We start from the raw sequence: 15,496 nt of genomic DNA, 5'->3' as shown, positions 1-15,496 counted from the left end.
TATAACTTATTATTGCAATTGAATATGGATAACTTCCTTCAATGTAAATTAATTCTTATTTGTTTATATAAATGGATTTTACTTAAAAGCTAAATCTTTTGATTAATAAATAATAATAAAAAATTCTATTCCAAAGCACACAGCACGTAATTGAATTCCAAATATTACTGTGTTATTTCTGATACAATTTTCAATTGGAATTTGCATGTGAAAAATAATCAACTCTGGGATGTTTGTATTGGTTAATTTGAATCCATGACTGAGTTCGTAGTTCATGTGACCCTAAAACGTGTTGAGGTATACCTATGTTATCCATAATTCAGATTGCAGAAATCTGTTAGATTTTGAACTTGGATAGGATGACAGTGGAAGGATCAGTAGAAGCAAGAACATGTCGAATCGAGGATGATGAAAACTCGAATATATTGTTAAAGAAAGAAAGGGAGAAAAACAAAGGGAAGAAGAGCTTGATGAAGGAAGCCGGAAAGGCGAGGAGTTTTCTATTTAAGTAGGGAACCTCCTCATATGGATCCGAAGTATCTTAGTTTTTCAGAAGAAATGGATGGAGAAATTATTGGTTCAAAAGGGAGTTTTTGGGATAGATGTTTTAGTTACTTTTTAGACCAATTGCAGATTTTATAGAATGGTATGTGTTTTAGTTAATAAAATGCTATCTATGTCTAGCAAGAAAGGCATTCGAATTTTTTTACCAGACTGAGACTGCTATATATTAGCTAGTCTTTACTTGCAGATCCTGCTGCACAAGTCCGTCGTAAAAAGTCCGGTGGATTCCGAGGACAAGAATTCTCAGAGGGCATGTTTAGTGCCCAAATGTCTCTGTAGTTTACTTTTGTATATTCAACATCCTTACTAGGAACGTTGATTGAATGATTGCTAATTAGAAGCACCAACAGTTATTTCAAACTTTTGGTTTGGTTGAGATTTTAGTGTTCGAATTTCAGTCTAAAGTGGACGCTTCTTTGTTACTTCGTATGGTTTTCTACTTTCCCCCCTCCTTCTGATGCAGGTTTTAAAATCAGCGAAGTTGTTACGCCTTTTTCGCTGCAGGTGGGTTGAGTTCACTGAGAAAGGTGTCGCTAAGAGCCTAAGAGGAAAAGATCTTAAATGGTGAACAAATTGGTATGCTGCAACTCTTTTTAATTGTTGTTCTCTATGCTGTTGTTGCATTGTGGTCGTAACTTGCAAGACTACCATATCTGATCGCGAACTGTATCCTGCACTGATCATTGCTGTAGCCGTTCTTGATTTCTTTACATGAAAGAGAACCGTTTATTTTTTCCATGCGTTTTACACGAAAATTTACTGATTCATTGTTAATCGAGGCAGCGGTTTTGGGCTCCTCTGGTTTAGGAGATCAAATAGTGATAGTGTTTATCTTTCCCTAGCTATTTTTCCCAAAAGAGAATCATGTGTTTCTATAGGATTCAATTCAGTTTGATGATTTTCTTGTAAATTTAATTATTCTTGTATTAGGAGCATTACTTTATGATTGACACTTTCATCCTCTGATTCAGGTGGCAGGAAAAGGCCAGCATTCTGTTATGTCCTTTGGGATATCAAACACTTGAGAGTAAATTCAAATGGGATGATCTTACTGAAGAGATAGGTGCTTCAATTAAGTTGTTCCATATCTTCCCACACGGTACAGTCCGTAGATTCGACATGTAGTGAGCTAATGCACTCAAATGTTTAGAGCAATCAAGAACGCCACTCAGAGACCAGAAACCGGCCTTGGAACTCTCCGCTGCCAAAAGAGAGCTGGACTTTAGCATATCGAAAGTCGACCAGTCTGATATAATTTATCTTGTGTAGGATTTCATCATCTTGACGAACATAACTCAAGTTTTCCCCTTCAAATTAACCACTGTTGACATTATTGTTTGCTGATGCAGAAACACATAGTGGAAATGATACCTAAAAGTGATACACATCAATTCCCTCTGAAAAACCAGTTGATGAAACTGGAGAGAACAAGGAACCCTCTTGCCTCTAGGGATATCCTAGCAGGAGTAAATTCTCTCTTAGTGGATGATTTGCTTGTGATACATCTGCTATAGTAAATGACAAGGTATTTTTCACATGTAACACAAGCGAAATCGTGTTTATGTTCGAAATGAATACGTTTCTGTCAAGGTGTTCTCCTGTGTCTGGATGCATCAGAAACTGACCTCGATTTGATCGATAACATGTTAATGCCCGAGATGAAGCATGTTTATCATATCGATAAAATCGCTAGCACTGTGAAAGTTTAAAAGTATGACGATATGTATTGTCCAGGCTTGGGATAAATGGTTCCAGTATGGTAGTAGAATGAGAGGCTAAAGGGGTTAAGACCATCGGAGAAAGATTTTTTCATTAAGCTAGCAGAAGTTTCTGAATCAAGTAATCCAGGAATAATGGTTTTCCAAATGAAAAAGGGCTGAAAGATTTCGAAAGCAATAGGACACAACATGAAAAGGGACAATAAACTTGTTAATTTGTTAAATCTACTACTCTTTATAGAATCTTATATTGAAATGCAAATTATATTATTATTCTACCTCTACCTAGGGATGAGCATAAATTCAATTAAACCGACCCAACCGAAATAAGTTGAAAATTCAGTTCGACTAATTCAGAAATTCGGTTTTAATATCGGTTAACCCATTTAATTCATTTTTATTAAAAATAATATTATGTTAAATGTCTTACATCGGATTGATTAAATCATTGATAGTTATATATATGTATTTAGATAATACTTTTTTCTTAAGCTAATTTTTGGAGTTATGTTACGTACAAGTTTTCATCGTTAACATATTTTTTTTATCTTATGGGCGACCACCTGATTCAAGATGATATGCTTTTGCTGATATATTCCGGGGTGTCCCGTTGGTCTTGCGTGTTTTTTGCTATATTTCGGGTTGTAGTATGTCTTTCTTGTGTTATGATGTGATGATTGTATAGCTTTTGCGGAGGTCTTGATCTTGTCTCCTTCTGTTAGGTTTTATTTGCTTTGCACTTTTTGTTGTATATAAACAGGTAGGGGTCCGTCTAACCCTCCGCTTCCTGCTGTGTTTCTTATTTTTAAAAAAACACGTATTTTTTTTTATATATTTAATTAATATTTATAATATCCATGATATGATTTTATTGTGGGCCCTGGGCTTTAGCTTTTACATTCTTATTAGCTTTAGTTTTAGTAGTTTTTTTTTTTTAAAAAAAATCTGTAAAATCGATTACCGATTGATTTAACCGATTTATATCGGTTCGATTTCGATTATATACAAAAATTGGGTATGGTATTAACCCGACCGAACCCCATGCTCACCCCTAATTCTAATCAAATGTGCTTGTGCACACTTTTTGTGGGTTAGGACAATAATTATTTTAATTAATATATTTGAGATATAATTGAGTTATTTTTTAATTTAATATATCCGAACATTCTTTGAACTAAAATTCAATTCTAATCATTTACAAAATGAAGACCTATACCTTTTTTAGTACGACGGTCTCGTGGATTATTATCTGTGAGATAGATTAACCATATCTATATTTATAATAATAAATAATACTTTTAACATAAAAGTAATATTTTTCCATCAGTAACACAAATAGGAGATACGTTTCACAAAATTGACTCGTAAGATCTTTCGGTTTTTTGTGTTCTTTTAATACACCACAATTAACATAGAAACCCACAATCATTAATTTAATCAAACAAATACCCTTCAAACTACTTATACATTCTGACTGACTAAATTTAACAGACGAATTATATAAAAATTGACGTTCGGAATTCGATTTATTCCGATCCACGAAATAAAAACCCGACTTTTTATTTATTTATTTATTTATCTAATCTAAATCTAAAAGGCAAAAAAGGTCGATGATGTACCCAAAATTGAGAGGCCTGGAATATCGGAATGTTGAGATGAATACGGAATGTTTTAGGATTACTTTTCTTTGAACAAAAGTTTGCCTTAACATGCACTAACACACCATTCATATACAATCTTACTATTATTTCCCTATACCCTTTGCTCGACATTTAGCTTCTCAAAGACTAATACCTCGAAACGACAATGGACGAGGAAAGAAGGAAAAGAGCGAGACGCGCGACCTTAGACGAACTCGAAGAGGTCTTTTATTTAGTATTTTACCCATTCAAGATTTTCTTATCTAATCAAAATTGCATCACATTATATTTAGTGATTGGTTTTCTTGATTTCTGATCTAGGAAAGAACAAACGAGATGATATCCATGGTAGAAAGTGAAACCAACGAGGACGAGACGAGTGCTTCCGACCTATCAACTGATGAAGATTTTGAGTTTAGTGAAGGTGAATTTTTATATAGTGAGTTCCAATGTAAGCAATACAATTAATGNGAAATAGGGTTTCTGGATGAGGATCAGTATGACTTCGACTATCATGAGGTTTCATTCCATTTCTCTCTCAACTTAGGCTCATTATTTGATTAAACTTATTAATAATTTTGAATTTGATCAAGTTCTTTTCAATCCATTAATGACATTTTACTTCGATTCATTCGAAAGATCGAGACTCGATCACGTATTTTAGTAAATGTTTGCGACCTCTAAAAAATTATATGTGATGTAACATGTATAGGAAATGGACGAAGATGATATTGATCCAGATGAATTATCATATGAGGTAAATAAAATAAAAACCTGATGCTAATTTTAATTAACATATATTTATAATTTTAATTGATTGTCGCGAAGCAATAATTGTTTATGCTAGAAAGCGATTGAAACGTAACTTTTTTTTTTCTTTTTTACTATTATACGGTTTAAAATAATTATGTTGTACTAATATTAATAATTATAGTTTTGGTTTAAACAACAATCATTCGATTCTATATTAATATGCATGATATGATAAATGAACATGTAATTTTTAAACAGGAATTGATTGCTCTTGGGGAAATGGTTGGAGCAGAGAGCAAAGGAATATCAGAAGCTGAAATCAGTAAACATTTGAATCCATTAACATGTCAATCTACTACCAATTTGCTAATTGACAGGTATTCATTCTAATCTATGCCATTTTTCCGAATTCTATTATTTTTCTACATATTAAATAAAAAGAAAAATTGTAATTTTCGCATCGTATGTATATTTATCTCTTCTCTCTGTTATCAAATTTAAGTTTTTATCAACTTTTTTTTTTTGCGATGTTAATATTTTTCTGACGTGACGTCGACATGTTATCGAGTGTGGTGTCATATCAGTGTTTCTGATGAAGATGACTAATATTGAAAAGATTGAAAGATACATGATAAAGAAAGAAATTTGAGAACATATGAGACCAAAATTGGAAGTAAAAAAAAAATAAATCATAAAGGAAAAAAAATTTCCTACTAAAACTAGTTTTACGTTGTACGCATATAATTATTTAAAATTTTATAATGCATATTCATTTATAAATATTAAATTTAAACAAATTATTGACATAAAAATATTAAAATAAATAAATTCGTTAATATGTGAGATTAGATTTGAAAATAAGTTGTGAAAAAGTATTGAAGAAGATTGTCTGATTTGTCGTTAGAGAAATGTATACATACAATCAATTTACTCACATATTTTTGTTATAATTTTTATTGAACAGATGGAAAGGTATTTTCATATGCATAATTAAACTTACCAAAATTTATTAACACGTATGATTTTTTTTATAATATAGTATAAATAGTATATATACGACATAACACTACCAAAATTAATTTTGATTATTAATTCGGGTCGAGCTTGAAATTTTTTATCGAGGCGATATATATATATATAATGTCACTTTGTTTATAAGTTTGATGAATTTAGTAAAGTAATTTGTGAAAAAATAGGTGTGTGATATGCCAAGTTGAGTATGAAGAAGGGGAAAAAATAGTCACTCTACAATGTGACCATCCATACCATTCCGATTGTATAACCCAATGGCTTCAGATTAAGAAGGTAAATTTAATTTTATTATATATTTTTATTTAATAGCATTATAGTTTCTAAATTCAAATTATTATTATTATTATTATTATTATTATTATTATTATTATTATTAATATATTTTATTTGCAGATTTGCCCCGTATGTGGGAAAGAGGTTTCAACTGCTGAAATGGCCAATCCTAGTAATTTGAATTAAAAAATAGGGTAATTATTTTGTGCAGCTTCGTTCAAATTTATTTGTATAATAGTAGAAATATTAGTGCAAATTAAATGTTCTAAATTATTAGTTATTATATTTTGTTTTACGCAAGTAATTCGCATGAATTTTTCAATATTTTCATGAAAGGGTTAAGCTTTTTTGGTCCAGTCATTTTACAATTTTTTGGTTTCAGTCTACTAATTTTCCAACTTTTTGTCTCATACATAATTTTTTCATATTTGAGTATTATTTTGGTTCATTTTCTCTCTGAGTGGTCAATTTTTGCTTAAAAAAAGCTGATTAGGCAATGCATGAAGCTGATGCAGCTTAAAAATTGAGGATTTTTTGATTTATTTCATTACATCTCCACTAAGATATCACTTAATATCTAAGTCTAACCAGTTTTTTCGGAGAAAAATAACAACTCATGAAGAAAATTGATCAAAATAACAACGATATAATTCAAATATTATAAATAATATAACAGTTCAAACACAACGTTTGAACCACTTTTCTCGTGTGAACAACTATGGATCCACGACCTCAACATAAATAATGGCAAATTTGTCAAACACATGACCAACACCCCCCAAATTATATGCATGTACCACTATAATTAATGTATCTAAACTCTAGATTTTTTTTAAAATATTTTATTTCTCCTATTAAATCTCTATCTCATAATGTTATAAATTATTAATACTATATTGTTTTGAAATCTTAATATTTTGAATTGCTTTTTATTTCACCAAACATCTCAATTTAATATTAATATTATAGCACATCATTCACTCCAAAAATAAAATCAATATATATCAAGTTATGATATTTAAAAATATTATTATATTGTATATAATTAATTTAGACGAACAAACTCTCAAAAAAAAAAAATAGAGAAGGTGCACGTGTATATCATGAACTAAATTATTTCAAAATGCTTAAATTCTCTTTTCATTAATATCTCACAATTATATTTTTAATAATTTAATAAATTATCTAGAAATTACATATAAGGAATTAAAACTTATGAAATTTTTTTATTCAAAGATTTAATTTCTCAAAAAAATTAATTATTAAGAACAAAAAATCGAGAATTTGTTTTGTGAAATTACAAGTTTACCCCTGGATGCCGTTGGAATGTCGTATACGAATAAATTCAACGAGTTTGGCCATATCAACCCTCGACCTGAGTCTTGTCCAGTTCGGCAACTCAAAGTCGTGCATGGAAATAACTCTCCATTATTAACAACCTAATGGAAGAATCAAACCAATTTAATTTCCTAATTCTTTCAATTCTAGCATAAAATTCGCATACCCGTCAAACATTATGCTGCAAAGACAAAAATCAGTTCAATAATTGACATCAAACTTAGTAAATCCTGCCTGTATTTGTATATTTATATGTTTGATTTGAAGATGATCGATGGGTTCATTTGGGCTGCTTGAAGGGTTTATTTGTGATGACGAGTTTTGAAGAATCAAGAATCAGGATGAGGAACAGGAGCGGCCGGGGGAAAGTGTCTTTTAAATGGATTTTGATCCTCTGCATCATCATCAGCTTTGGCCTTGGAGTTCTTTTTAGCAACAGGTTTTGAATCTCTCTGAAATAATGAATCTTGGTTTGAATTGAAATTCGAATATGTTGTTGATTTTATGTTTTCTGGGCTCAAATTTAATGTTATTTGCAGTGTTCATATATTAGCATTCATGTAATGGAATTTAAATATTCATGAGATCAATATTCAAGTTAGGCAAGTTGAGTGGGTCAGTTTGAATTTTTCTGTCACTGCCCTCGTTCGAATCGTCTAGTTATTCGGGTTAAAGAGTTGGTGAAGCCTAGAAGGGTTGGGCAGGCTCGTGTATCCAAATTTCATGTGTAACGTATTTTTAAAAGATCGAATATTTACCCTTAGTAGACCATTACATATTCGAACATCGAGTATACTGGTTTGTCTGGAACTTGAAATTATGGTAATTGATATAGTATTATTCAGCTTTAGCATTTGATGGAACAAGGTTTGATCTTGATCCTATTCCATTCCAAAAATGTAAAGTTCGACACAATTGGGATTCTTCAGTGTTTCAGCAGTAATATATTGTTCCATGGAGCTAATGTCCAAAATATGGAAGAAAGAAGCGTTTTGCTTGTAATCACCAGTCACCCATACGGCGGTACACAATCTCCAAATGGTTTTTTGGAAAAAAAAAAAAAAGATCTTTTTTATTAATATTTGAGAAGTGTTGCATATATAAGTTTTTTTGTTGTTGTAAATTTGCTGATTTTCTTGCTCTGACCCTGTGCTTGGGATCATTTGACCATAGAATCCTGGTTCCTACTGAACCAAAAGATCAGATTATTCATGCGAGAAGGGGTTCAGTCGATTTTGAATTAACATCTGAGGACTGTGCAACTAATAAGGTTTATCTCATGGCACCACTCTTACTCAAATCAAATTCGTGCACAAAAAGATCGATTGCTACTTTGTGCGTATCTGTAATTCTTTTGGTGGTTTGGAATGGTAGAAACTGCCTCTGGAAAAGGAGGATGTGGTGGCAGAGTTAAACAAAGCCAATGGAGCAATTGAGTGAGTGATTTGCATCACATTTCCTAACGAAAGTTAAGCATGTTTTGTGTACTAAATGAAGAACATCAATGAAAAAAGTCCCACTATTAAACAAACAAATCTTATAAATCTTAGAAGGTTGGTTTTATTGAGAAATAAAGCTGATGTAAAAGGTTATATAAATTTCTGAAGCTACTTTTAATTCATGGCATTTTGATGTTGTGGTGATGTGAAGTTTCTTGACAGATCTTTGGACAATTCTATAGCTAAACTACGTTTGAAGTTGCCGTCGACTAAGAACTCCCACAAGATTGAAAACTTTGAGAATTCTACAGCCGTCGATATCTTTCCTGACAGTACTTTAACTAGGAAGAAAGCCTTCATGGTCGTAGGTATAAACACGGCATTTAGCAGCCGAAAGAGGCGCGATTCTGTTAGAGAAACATGGATGCCTAGAGGTGTGATTTCCTATACTGTTCTTCGTTAATGATGTATTTTTGCTAAAAATTAACGAAGTTGTCTGATTAGGCAGGAGTCTACTTAAACTTGAGCAAGAAAAGGGCATCGTTGTCCGTTTCATGATCGGACACAGGTTAATATTTTCATCAAATACTTGGACATTATGTCGTTTTCTATGCATGTCTCTATGTTGTTAAATAATATTTGTGTTTTGTTCAGCTCAACATCCAACAGCATTCTAGACCGTGCAATTGCCTCAGAGGATGCACAACATAAGGACTTCCTCAGACTTGTATGAGCAAGTAGAATAAAGGCATCATTCGCCCGCCTCCCTGTTTTTCATTTCATTACTGATGAATTTTCTGTCTTGAAGGAACATGTGGAAGGATATCATGAATTATCAGCAAAGACAAAGGCATTCTTTTCCACTGCTGTGAAAAGATGGGATGCTGAGTTCTATGTCAAAGTGGATGATGATGTTCATGTAAATTTAGGTGCATACGCCTTTTTCATCTACAGGCAACAAAAGTACGTAACTTTGTTTCTTTTCAGGTTGATCAGAGTATGTTGTTTCTCATATTGCAGGAACGCTAGCTGCAACTCTGGTACGTCACCGTGCCAAGCCCCGAGTATACATAGGATGTATGAAATCAGGGCCAGTTCTTTATCAGAAGTAAATGCTGCTACTAATTTTTGTCTTTAACTAACCTGGTTACCTGGATTTATACTTTTTTCCACTGCTCACCTGTGATTCTCTTTTGTAGAAATGTGAAGTACCATGAACCAGAGTATTGGAAGTTTGGAGAGGAGGGAAATAGGTATTTTCGACATGCAACTGGGCAGATTTATGCCATTTCTAAGGAACTTGCACAATATATCTCCATGAATCAGTAAGAAACAATAGAAGCTCCAATCTAATTAAGATGGTTAATCCATAAACTGCTTTTAACAACATTTCGAATAACCATTATTTACGCTTCGGATGTAATTTCAGACCCATTCTTCATAAATACGCTAACGAGGATGTATCACTTGGCGCTTGGTTTATTGGTCTTGAAGTCGATCACATTGACGACCACAACTTATGTTGCGGAACACCACCTGGTATAGAAATCCTCTACGCTGCTTAATTCTGCTTTGTTTCCGTATTTAAATACTGATGCTACATATATTGAGCAAAATCGATTTTTGATAACTTTATTTTTAATCTCTGCACAGAATGCGAATGGAGAGCACAAGCAGGTAATATGTGTGTAGCATCATTTGATTGGAGCTGCAGTGGAATTTGCAAGTCCGTGGAAAGAATAAAGGATGTTCATGCCAAGTGTGGTGAAGATACTGCCACTCTTTGGAATGCCCTCGTCTAGTTTTAGCAGCTACACGATGAAAAAGGGACTACGGTCAACAATCTCGTTCTTTCTGTTTCCTGAAGACGCTTGAAGATGATGGATAACATGTCTTCTGTAAATCTAAACGTTTTTTGAATAGGAAAGGCTAAAATTAAAGTTAGACGAGCTTTCGAACCAGATGCTCGTGTTCGACCGAAAGGGAGTAGGATTACAGGGTGGAGTTTAGTTAAACACCTCATCAACATGATGATTACTTCATGTTTTCACTCTATATATTCCAATTTATTGTATAGTTTCACAAAATTATCTACTCAGATGATCTGTCTCAAAGATGAAAAAAAATTCGCCAAATCGTTGTAAACTACATGTTATTGCTGACCATGGATCATTGAACCATAAGAGCTAATAAAGCAATTGAAAAAAAGCTAAGAGAAATTTGGAAATTGTTCATTCTCATCAAAATTTTCGAAACAGACAGATTTCTTCGACCATGATATATACATACTACATTAACCTTTGATGCAGAATGAAGCCTAAAAGGTAAATATGCTACCTGGAAAAATAAACTCTAAATTCAAAGCTTAATTCTTTCAGTTGCATATATCTCTCATACTTATTTGCGGCTTCTTTGACGTGAACTTTGATTGAGCCTGAGCATATTCCTTGGTTTCTAGTGTATTGTTCCCTCTCCGATTATCATGCAAATTCGAGAGAAATTCACTTACTTTCTAACGTAAAAGACAAAAAATACATACTTGATATGCATCAAAAGAAAGAAGACACCAGCTATGGCTGTGAAATTAGATTTGAATAGGAGAAAAATTGGTGTGGTGAAATTTAAATTAAATTAATGCATCGTGTGTCGATTCTTGTATAATTTTTTATTATAATTAATTCGATTTATATTCAAATAACTAATGTGATACCAAAACTTTTATCTTTGTTATACCCAAACTTAATTATATAGTGAGAGATTCAGATATATGAGGCCACTTGTCTGCACAACGTTATCTTCAGTATAAATAGATTAATGGAAGCCCCCACAAGTTCAATCAATCACCTAAAAATATTAAAGTCCAACCAAAATTTCAGCCATTAATACCATTTTGAATTCGAAGCTTTCAAACTGGGAGGATATAAATTAAATTGGGAATTTTGGTGTAAAAAAATTGATTATAATGTTTAATTAAGAGAAAAGTTGAATTTCTTGTTTGTAAAATGATAATTGCTTCGATATAATACTCACTACTCTAGGCAATATGCATCTCAAGAAACATGTATCAGTATTTTGATATAGAAATACTACAGATCTCGAAGTCTATAAACTGATGTTGGAGACCAAGCTTTTGGCACCAAAGGAGGGAATGGTTGTCTCCATTTTCATGCATCTTGAACTGTACTTGGTTGCCACAGGTTTCCTGATAATTGCTGTGGATATTAGCGGAGTTGAAACTCAATTTTTATGGCATCAGCATTGGCAGAAGACGAAGTTTGGTCATAATTGTGGCACTAATTATGATGCCTACTGTTTGGATCATAAACAATATGAGAACAATTTTAGTGTTAGCTCTGAAGTGGCTAACTACGTTGCCCTTGTTAGTCCTTAAGTTAAATAAGCACTGATGCTAAGGCCAATTATTGACGGAGTCGAAGATCTGATACAATCTCACTGTGGGAAGAAATCTTATGGTCTTTTTGTAAGGACAATCTTGGTGATCAGCAGTGCCGTTGTGGTCTTAACATTACCATTTTTGGGTATCTAATGTCACTCGTTGGAGCGTTTTTGAGTGTCACAGCTTCTATATTACATCCATGCCTATATTACATCCATGCTTTTGCCACTTGAAGATTTCGGTTCTTATAGAAGAATTGGCATTGAAGTGGCGATTATCGGATTCATAGAGTTGATGGGACTTGCTATCCTTGTTCGGTACCTACACTTCTTTGCTACAAATAATCCAAATCCAAAACCTATATATGTATAGGTTTTGCATAATCCACGCTTTGCATTCTGAACAGAAAAATTATTACCCCCCGTGTTTTTTCTGTCCAAAATTTTCGACATGGAACTTCAAATGCCATACGTTAGATGAGTAGAAACATAGCGAATAGTTGCAGCACTTGTTTTGTTATAGTACAGTGAAACAAAAACTGAGAGTTGAAAATTATAAACATTTTCTGTTAAATATTTAAGGAAACCAATGCTATTTTCTTGATGAATGTCATTTACATACTATTTTCCAACAGTCAATCGCATGCCATATAGTGTTAATGTCTCCATTGAAAAGAGTACTCCAAGGACTCGTCAAAATTCATTGATGAATGAGTATTCGCTCAAATTTATCATTTTTACATGCAGATTTAATCTAGTCAATAACAAAAAAAATTCCTCACAAGCAATACAAGAGTAATCTCCAGAAACGAATCTATAGTTAGATCCACCTACCTCCAGACAACTCTCTCCGGCCATCTTCTTTAAACCTCTGTCTCTCATTGTAGCTCTCAAATGCTCCGCTTCCTTCCACATCCCCACTTCGGCATAATTATTTGCCATCATTACTAAATTTCCACTCCTCTTCGGTTCCAGTTCAATTAGTATCTTTCTAACCTTCTTACCCACCCCACAATAGTCGTTTATGTCATGAATATTGCATGCACAGAGCAAAGTTCTCCACACGACACTATCAGCTCCAATGGGCATACCCATTATAAACTTGTATGCTTCTTTAAGATGGCCGGCACGGCCTAAGATATCAACCACTGCACCAAAATGTGCCATCTTTGGCTTGATCCCATGCATGTTCTCCATTTCGTGAAGATAACATTTTCCATCTTCTACAAGTCCAGCATGACTACAAGCACAAAGAACCCCAAGAAAGGTCACATGATTAGGCTTGATCAAACAATTACCCATCTCGGTGAAAAGTTCGAGGGCACGTTTTGCATAGCCATGTTGTGCAAACCCAAGAATCATTGAACTCCAAGTCCACACGTTTCGATATACCATCCTATCAAACACTAATCTTGCATAATTAACTTCTCCAGACTTCCCATACATGTCAACAAGAGCGGTACCTAACTGACAATTTATCAAAATACATTTTGAGATTATTTGGGAATGGATCCATTTTCCTAGACTCAGGTTACCAAGCTCTGCAATGGCTGAGAGCACCACTACCATGGTAGTCTGGTCTGGCTCAATCCCACTGTCCGTCATCTTAATGAAAACCTCAATCGAATCATAAAACCACGAACTCTCTATGCAGGCCAAGATCATCGAGTTCCAGGAGACAACAGTTCTGTACAACATTTCATCAAACACTTTGTATGAATCTACAACCTTCTTACAGGACCCATAAAAATGAATGAGAGTATTCTGTACATACACATTGAAAATGTAACCATGCTTTGTCACATCTCCATGAATCTGTCTCCCCTCGTTTAATCCCGAGAACGAAGAACTCCCCTTGAACAGAAAAGGGAAAGTATGCTCATTGGGTCTAATCCCCAAACGCCGCATGTCAACAAAAACCGATATGGCCTCTCTTTCTAAACCACGATTCGAAGTGGCGTAAGCCCTTATCACATTGTTCCATGAAGAGGACTCCAAGATTCCCGATGAATATAAAGTGAACTGGGCATGATTGATTAAGTTAACTTCATGATTTGTCCTCAATGCATTCAAAGTACAAAATTGGATTATTCTTTCTGTTATATCAGAATTATGTTGGAGCCCAGAGATCAAGATCTGCGCTCGAATCTTGAAGAATTCCTTCAGAGAAGAGCAAGAGTTTAAGAGAGCAATGATTCTTTGCAATATTAAAGAATCGGAACTGTAGTTGAACGGTTTCGGCGGGTGAACTATATTGGCCGTTGAGATCGTTAATCGAACCATGCCAAGCCCAAAAACCAAGGGTTTCCACTCCAATAAATCTCATATAATGTACTCACTCTTAGTTCTTTGTCATCCTTGATTTATTTGAATTTTTTGGCTCATTTTCTTTTGTTCATGTAAGTCCTCAAAGTTCGTTCTTAGTTTAATAAATTGTTTTATTTTTTTTCACTTTTATCTTTTTCATTCGTATGTCGAAGAGCTGATATAACGTCGGATGGTCAATCCAATTGAATTCGTCATTTATAATGGAGATATATGGATTTGGACGAAAGACATAAAATTCAACTTGAATTCTTATCATTGGCGTTGATAGCTCTCTTTTTTCATTATACCCTATAAGTCGATGTTCGGATTTTATCAATCTTTAGGAGATCATAACTTACATCTCAATAGCTCATATGAATATGGTGACTATTGGTATGTTTAGGCAGGTGACTGCCTTTAGGTCACCTAGTATAAGTTATGAAACACAAGGCTAAAACATGTGTGTCCAGCGTTCCGGCCACCCATCAACCTACTAACAATAATATATGTTCGGTACACATCATCATTTCGACAAAAAATGAGTAAATGTGAAACATAGACAAACTCATTAATTAAACTAAGTGAAAACTTTGACAACTTATTGAATCAAAAACAAAAACATGACAAATTATAATCAAGAAAATAAAAGGCTTCAAACGCTAATTTCTAATTTTTTTTGTTCGATAACAAAAATTGCATCATAATCTTTGTGTTACTAATGTAACTAAACTAAAAACTTCTTCTTTCAACCACCTACTTGTGATGCGATTGCATAAACTTCTCCGGGGAGAAACCTTGGTTTATTAGGGTAGTTTATTTGTAACTCTTTGTGTAGTTATATAGTTACTTACATTAGTTTGGCGCCATAGATTCCTCTATTTTCCCCACACAAAAATGACAGATTTTCAAGAGTGGTGGTGGTTGGATTTCTTCAACTTACATGTAGTAATTGTGCATGTGGTAGAGATGATAGGTGATGTCGCATACCCCGTATTACAGTTTCGGTTTTGAAATAAATAAAATTGTCTTTTATATT

The 15,496-nt window shown here is 33.5% G+C and overlaps 3 protein-coding genes and 1 long non-coding RNA gene across 6 annotated transcripts; 3 read left to right on the top strand and 1 right to left on the bottom strand.

Annotated features, from left to right (window-relative positions):
- Window positions 1–343: 343 nt before the first annotated feature.
- On the top strand, window positions 344–2,473 carry LOC140977856 (uncharacterized). The gene is made up of 4 exons (XR_012175449.1): window positions 344–1,140; window positions 1,536–1,829; window positions 1,914–2,089; window positions 2,155–2,473. It is a non-coding gene; the product is annotated as an uncharacterized lncRNA (long non-coding RNA).
- A 1,529-nt stretch (window positions 2,474–4,002) lies between these two features.
- LOC140976291 (E3 ubiquitin ligase BIG BROTHER-related-like) lies at window positions 4,003–6,257 on the top strand. Its single transcript, XM_073440336.1, has 6 exons — window positions 4,003–4,145; window positions 4,244–4,441; window positions 4,635–4,679; window positions 4,934–5,052; window positions 5,872–5,980; window positions 6,101–6,257. The coding sequence occupies exons 3-6, from the start codon at window positions 4,638–4,640 to the stop codon at window positions 6,164–6,166; spliced, it is 336 nt and encodes a 111-aa protein (XP_073296437.1). The 5' UTR covers window positions 4,003–4,145; window positions 4,244–4,441; window positions 4,635–4,637; the 3' UTR covers window positions 6,167–6,257.
- Window positions 6,258–7,355: 1,098 nt separating this feature from the next.
- Window positions 7,356–10,894, top strand: LOC140976292 (beta-1,3-galactosyltransferase 7-like). Of its 2 annotated transcripts, XM_073440337.1 has the most exons (11): window positions 7,356–7,757; window positions 8,492–8,588; window positions 8,693–8,754; window positions 8,980–9,191; window positions 9,262–9,325; window positions 9,412–9,484; window positions 9,566–9,686; window positions 9,778–9,865; window positions 9,957–10,082; window positions 10,187–10,296; window positions 10,411–10,891. In XM_073440337.1, exons 1-11 carry the CDS (start codon window positions 7,630–7,632, stop codon window positions 10,557–10,559), a joined length of 1,230 nt encoding a protein of 409 aa, XP_073296438.1. In that variant the 5' UTR covers window positions 7,356–7,629; the 3' UTR covers window positions 10,560–10,891. The 2 variants fall into 2 exon arrangements, with proteins under 2 accessions (XP_073296438.1, XP_073296439.1); XM_073440338.1 differs by lacking the exons at window positions 8,492–8,588; window positions 8,693–8,754 and having other exon boundaries at window positions 10,411–10,894.
- A 945-nt stretch (window positions 10,895–11,839) lies between these two features.
- On the bottom strand, window positions 11,840–14,537 carry LOC140977501 (pentatricopeptide repeat-containing protein At2g36730). Of its 2 annotated transcripts, XM_073442243.1 has the most exons (2): window positions 12,988–14,537; window positions 11,840–12,488 (listed from the first exon to the last, which is right to left on the bottom strand). In XM_073442243.1, the coding sequence occupies exons 1-2, from the start codon at window positions 14,434–14,436 to the stop codon at window positions 12,459–12,461; spliced, it is 1,479 nt and encodes a 492-aa protein (XP_073298344.1). In that variant the 5' UTR covers window positions 14,437–14,537; the 3' UTR covers window positions 11,840–12,458. The 2 variants fall into 2 exon arrangements, with proteins under 2 accessions (XP_073298344.1, XP_073298343.1); XM_073442242.1 differs by lacking the exon at window positions 11,840–12,488 and having other exon boundaries at window positions 12,570–14,537.
- Between the last annotated feature and the right edge of the window lie 959 nt (window positions 14,538–15,496).

The sequence above is a fragment of the Primulina huaijiensis genome, chromosome 5, assembly GCF_012295235.1.
Source record: "Primulina huaijiensis isolate GDHJ02 chromosome 5, ASM1229523v2, whole genome shotgun sequence".
NCBI lineage: Eukaryota > Viridiplantae > Streptophyta > Magnoliopsida > Lamiales > Gesneriaceae > Primulina > Primulina huaijiensis.
This window is presented reverse-complemented; position numbering and strand designations above follow the sequence as displayed.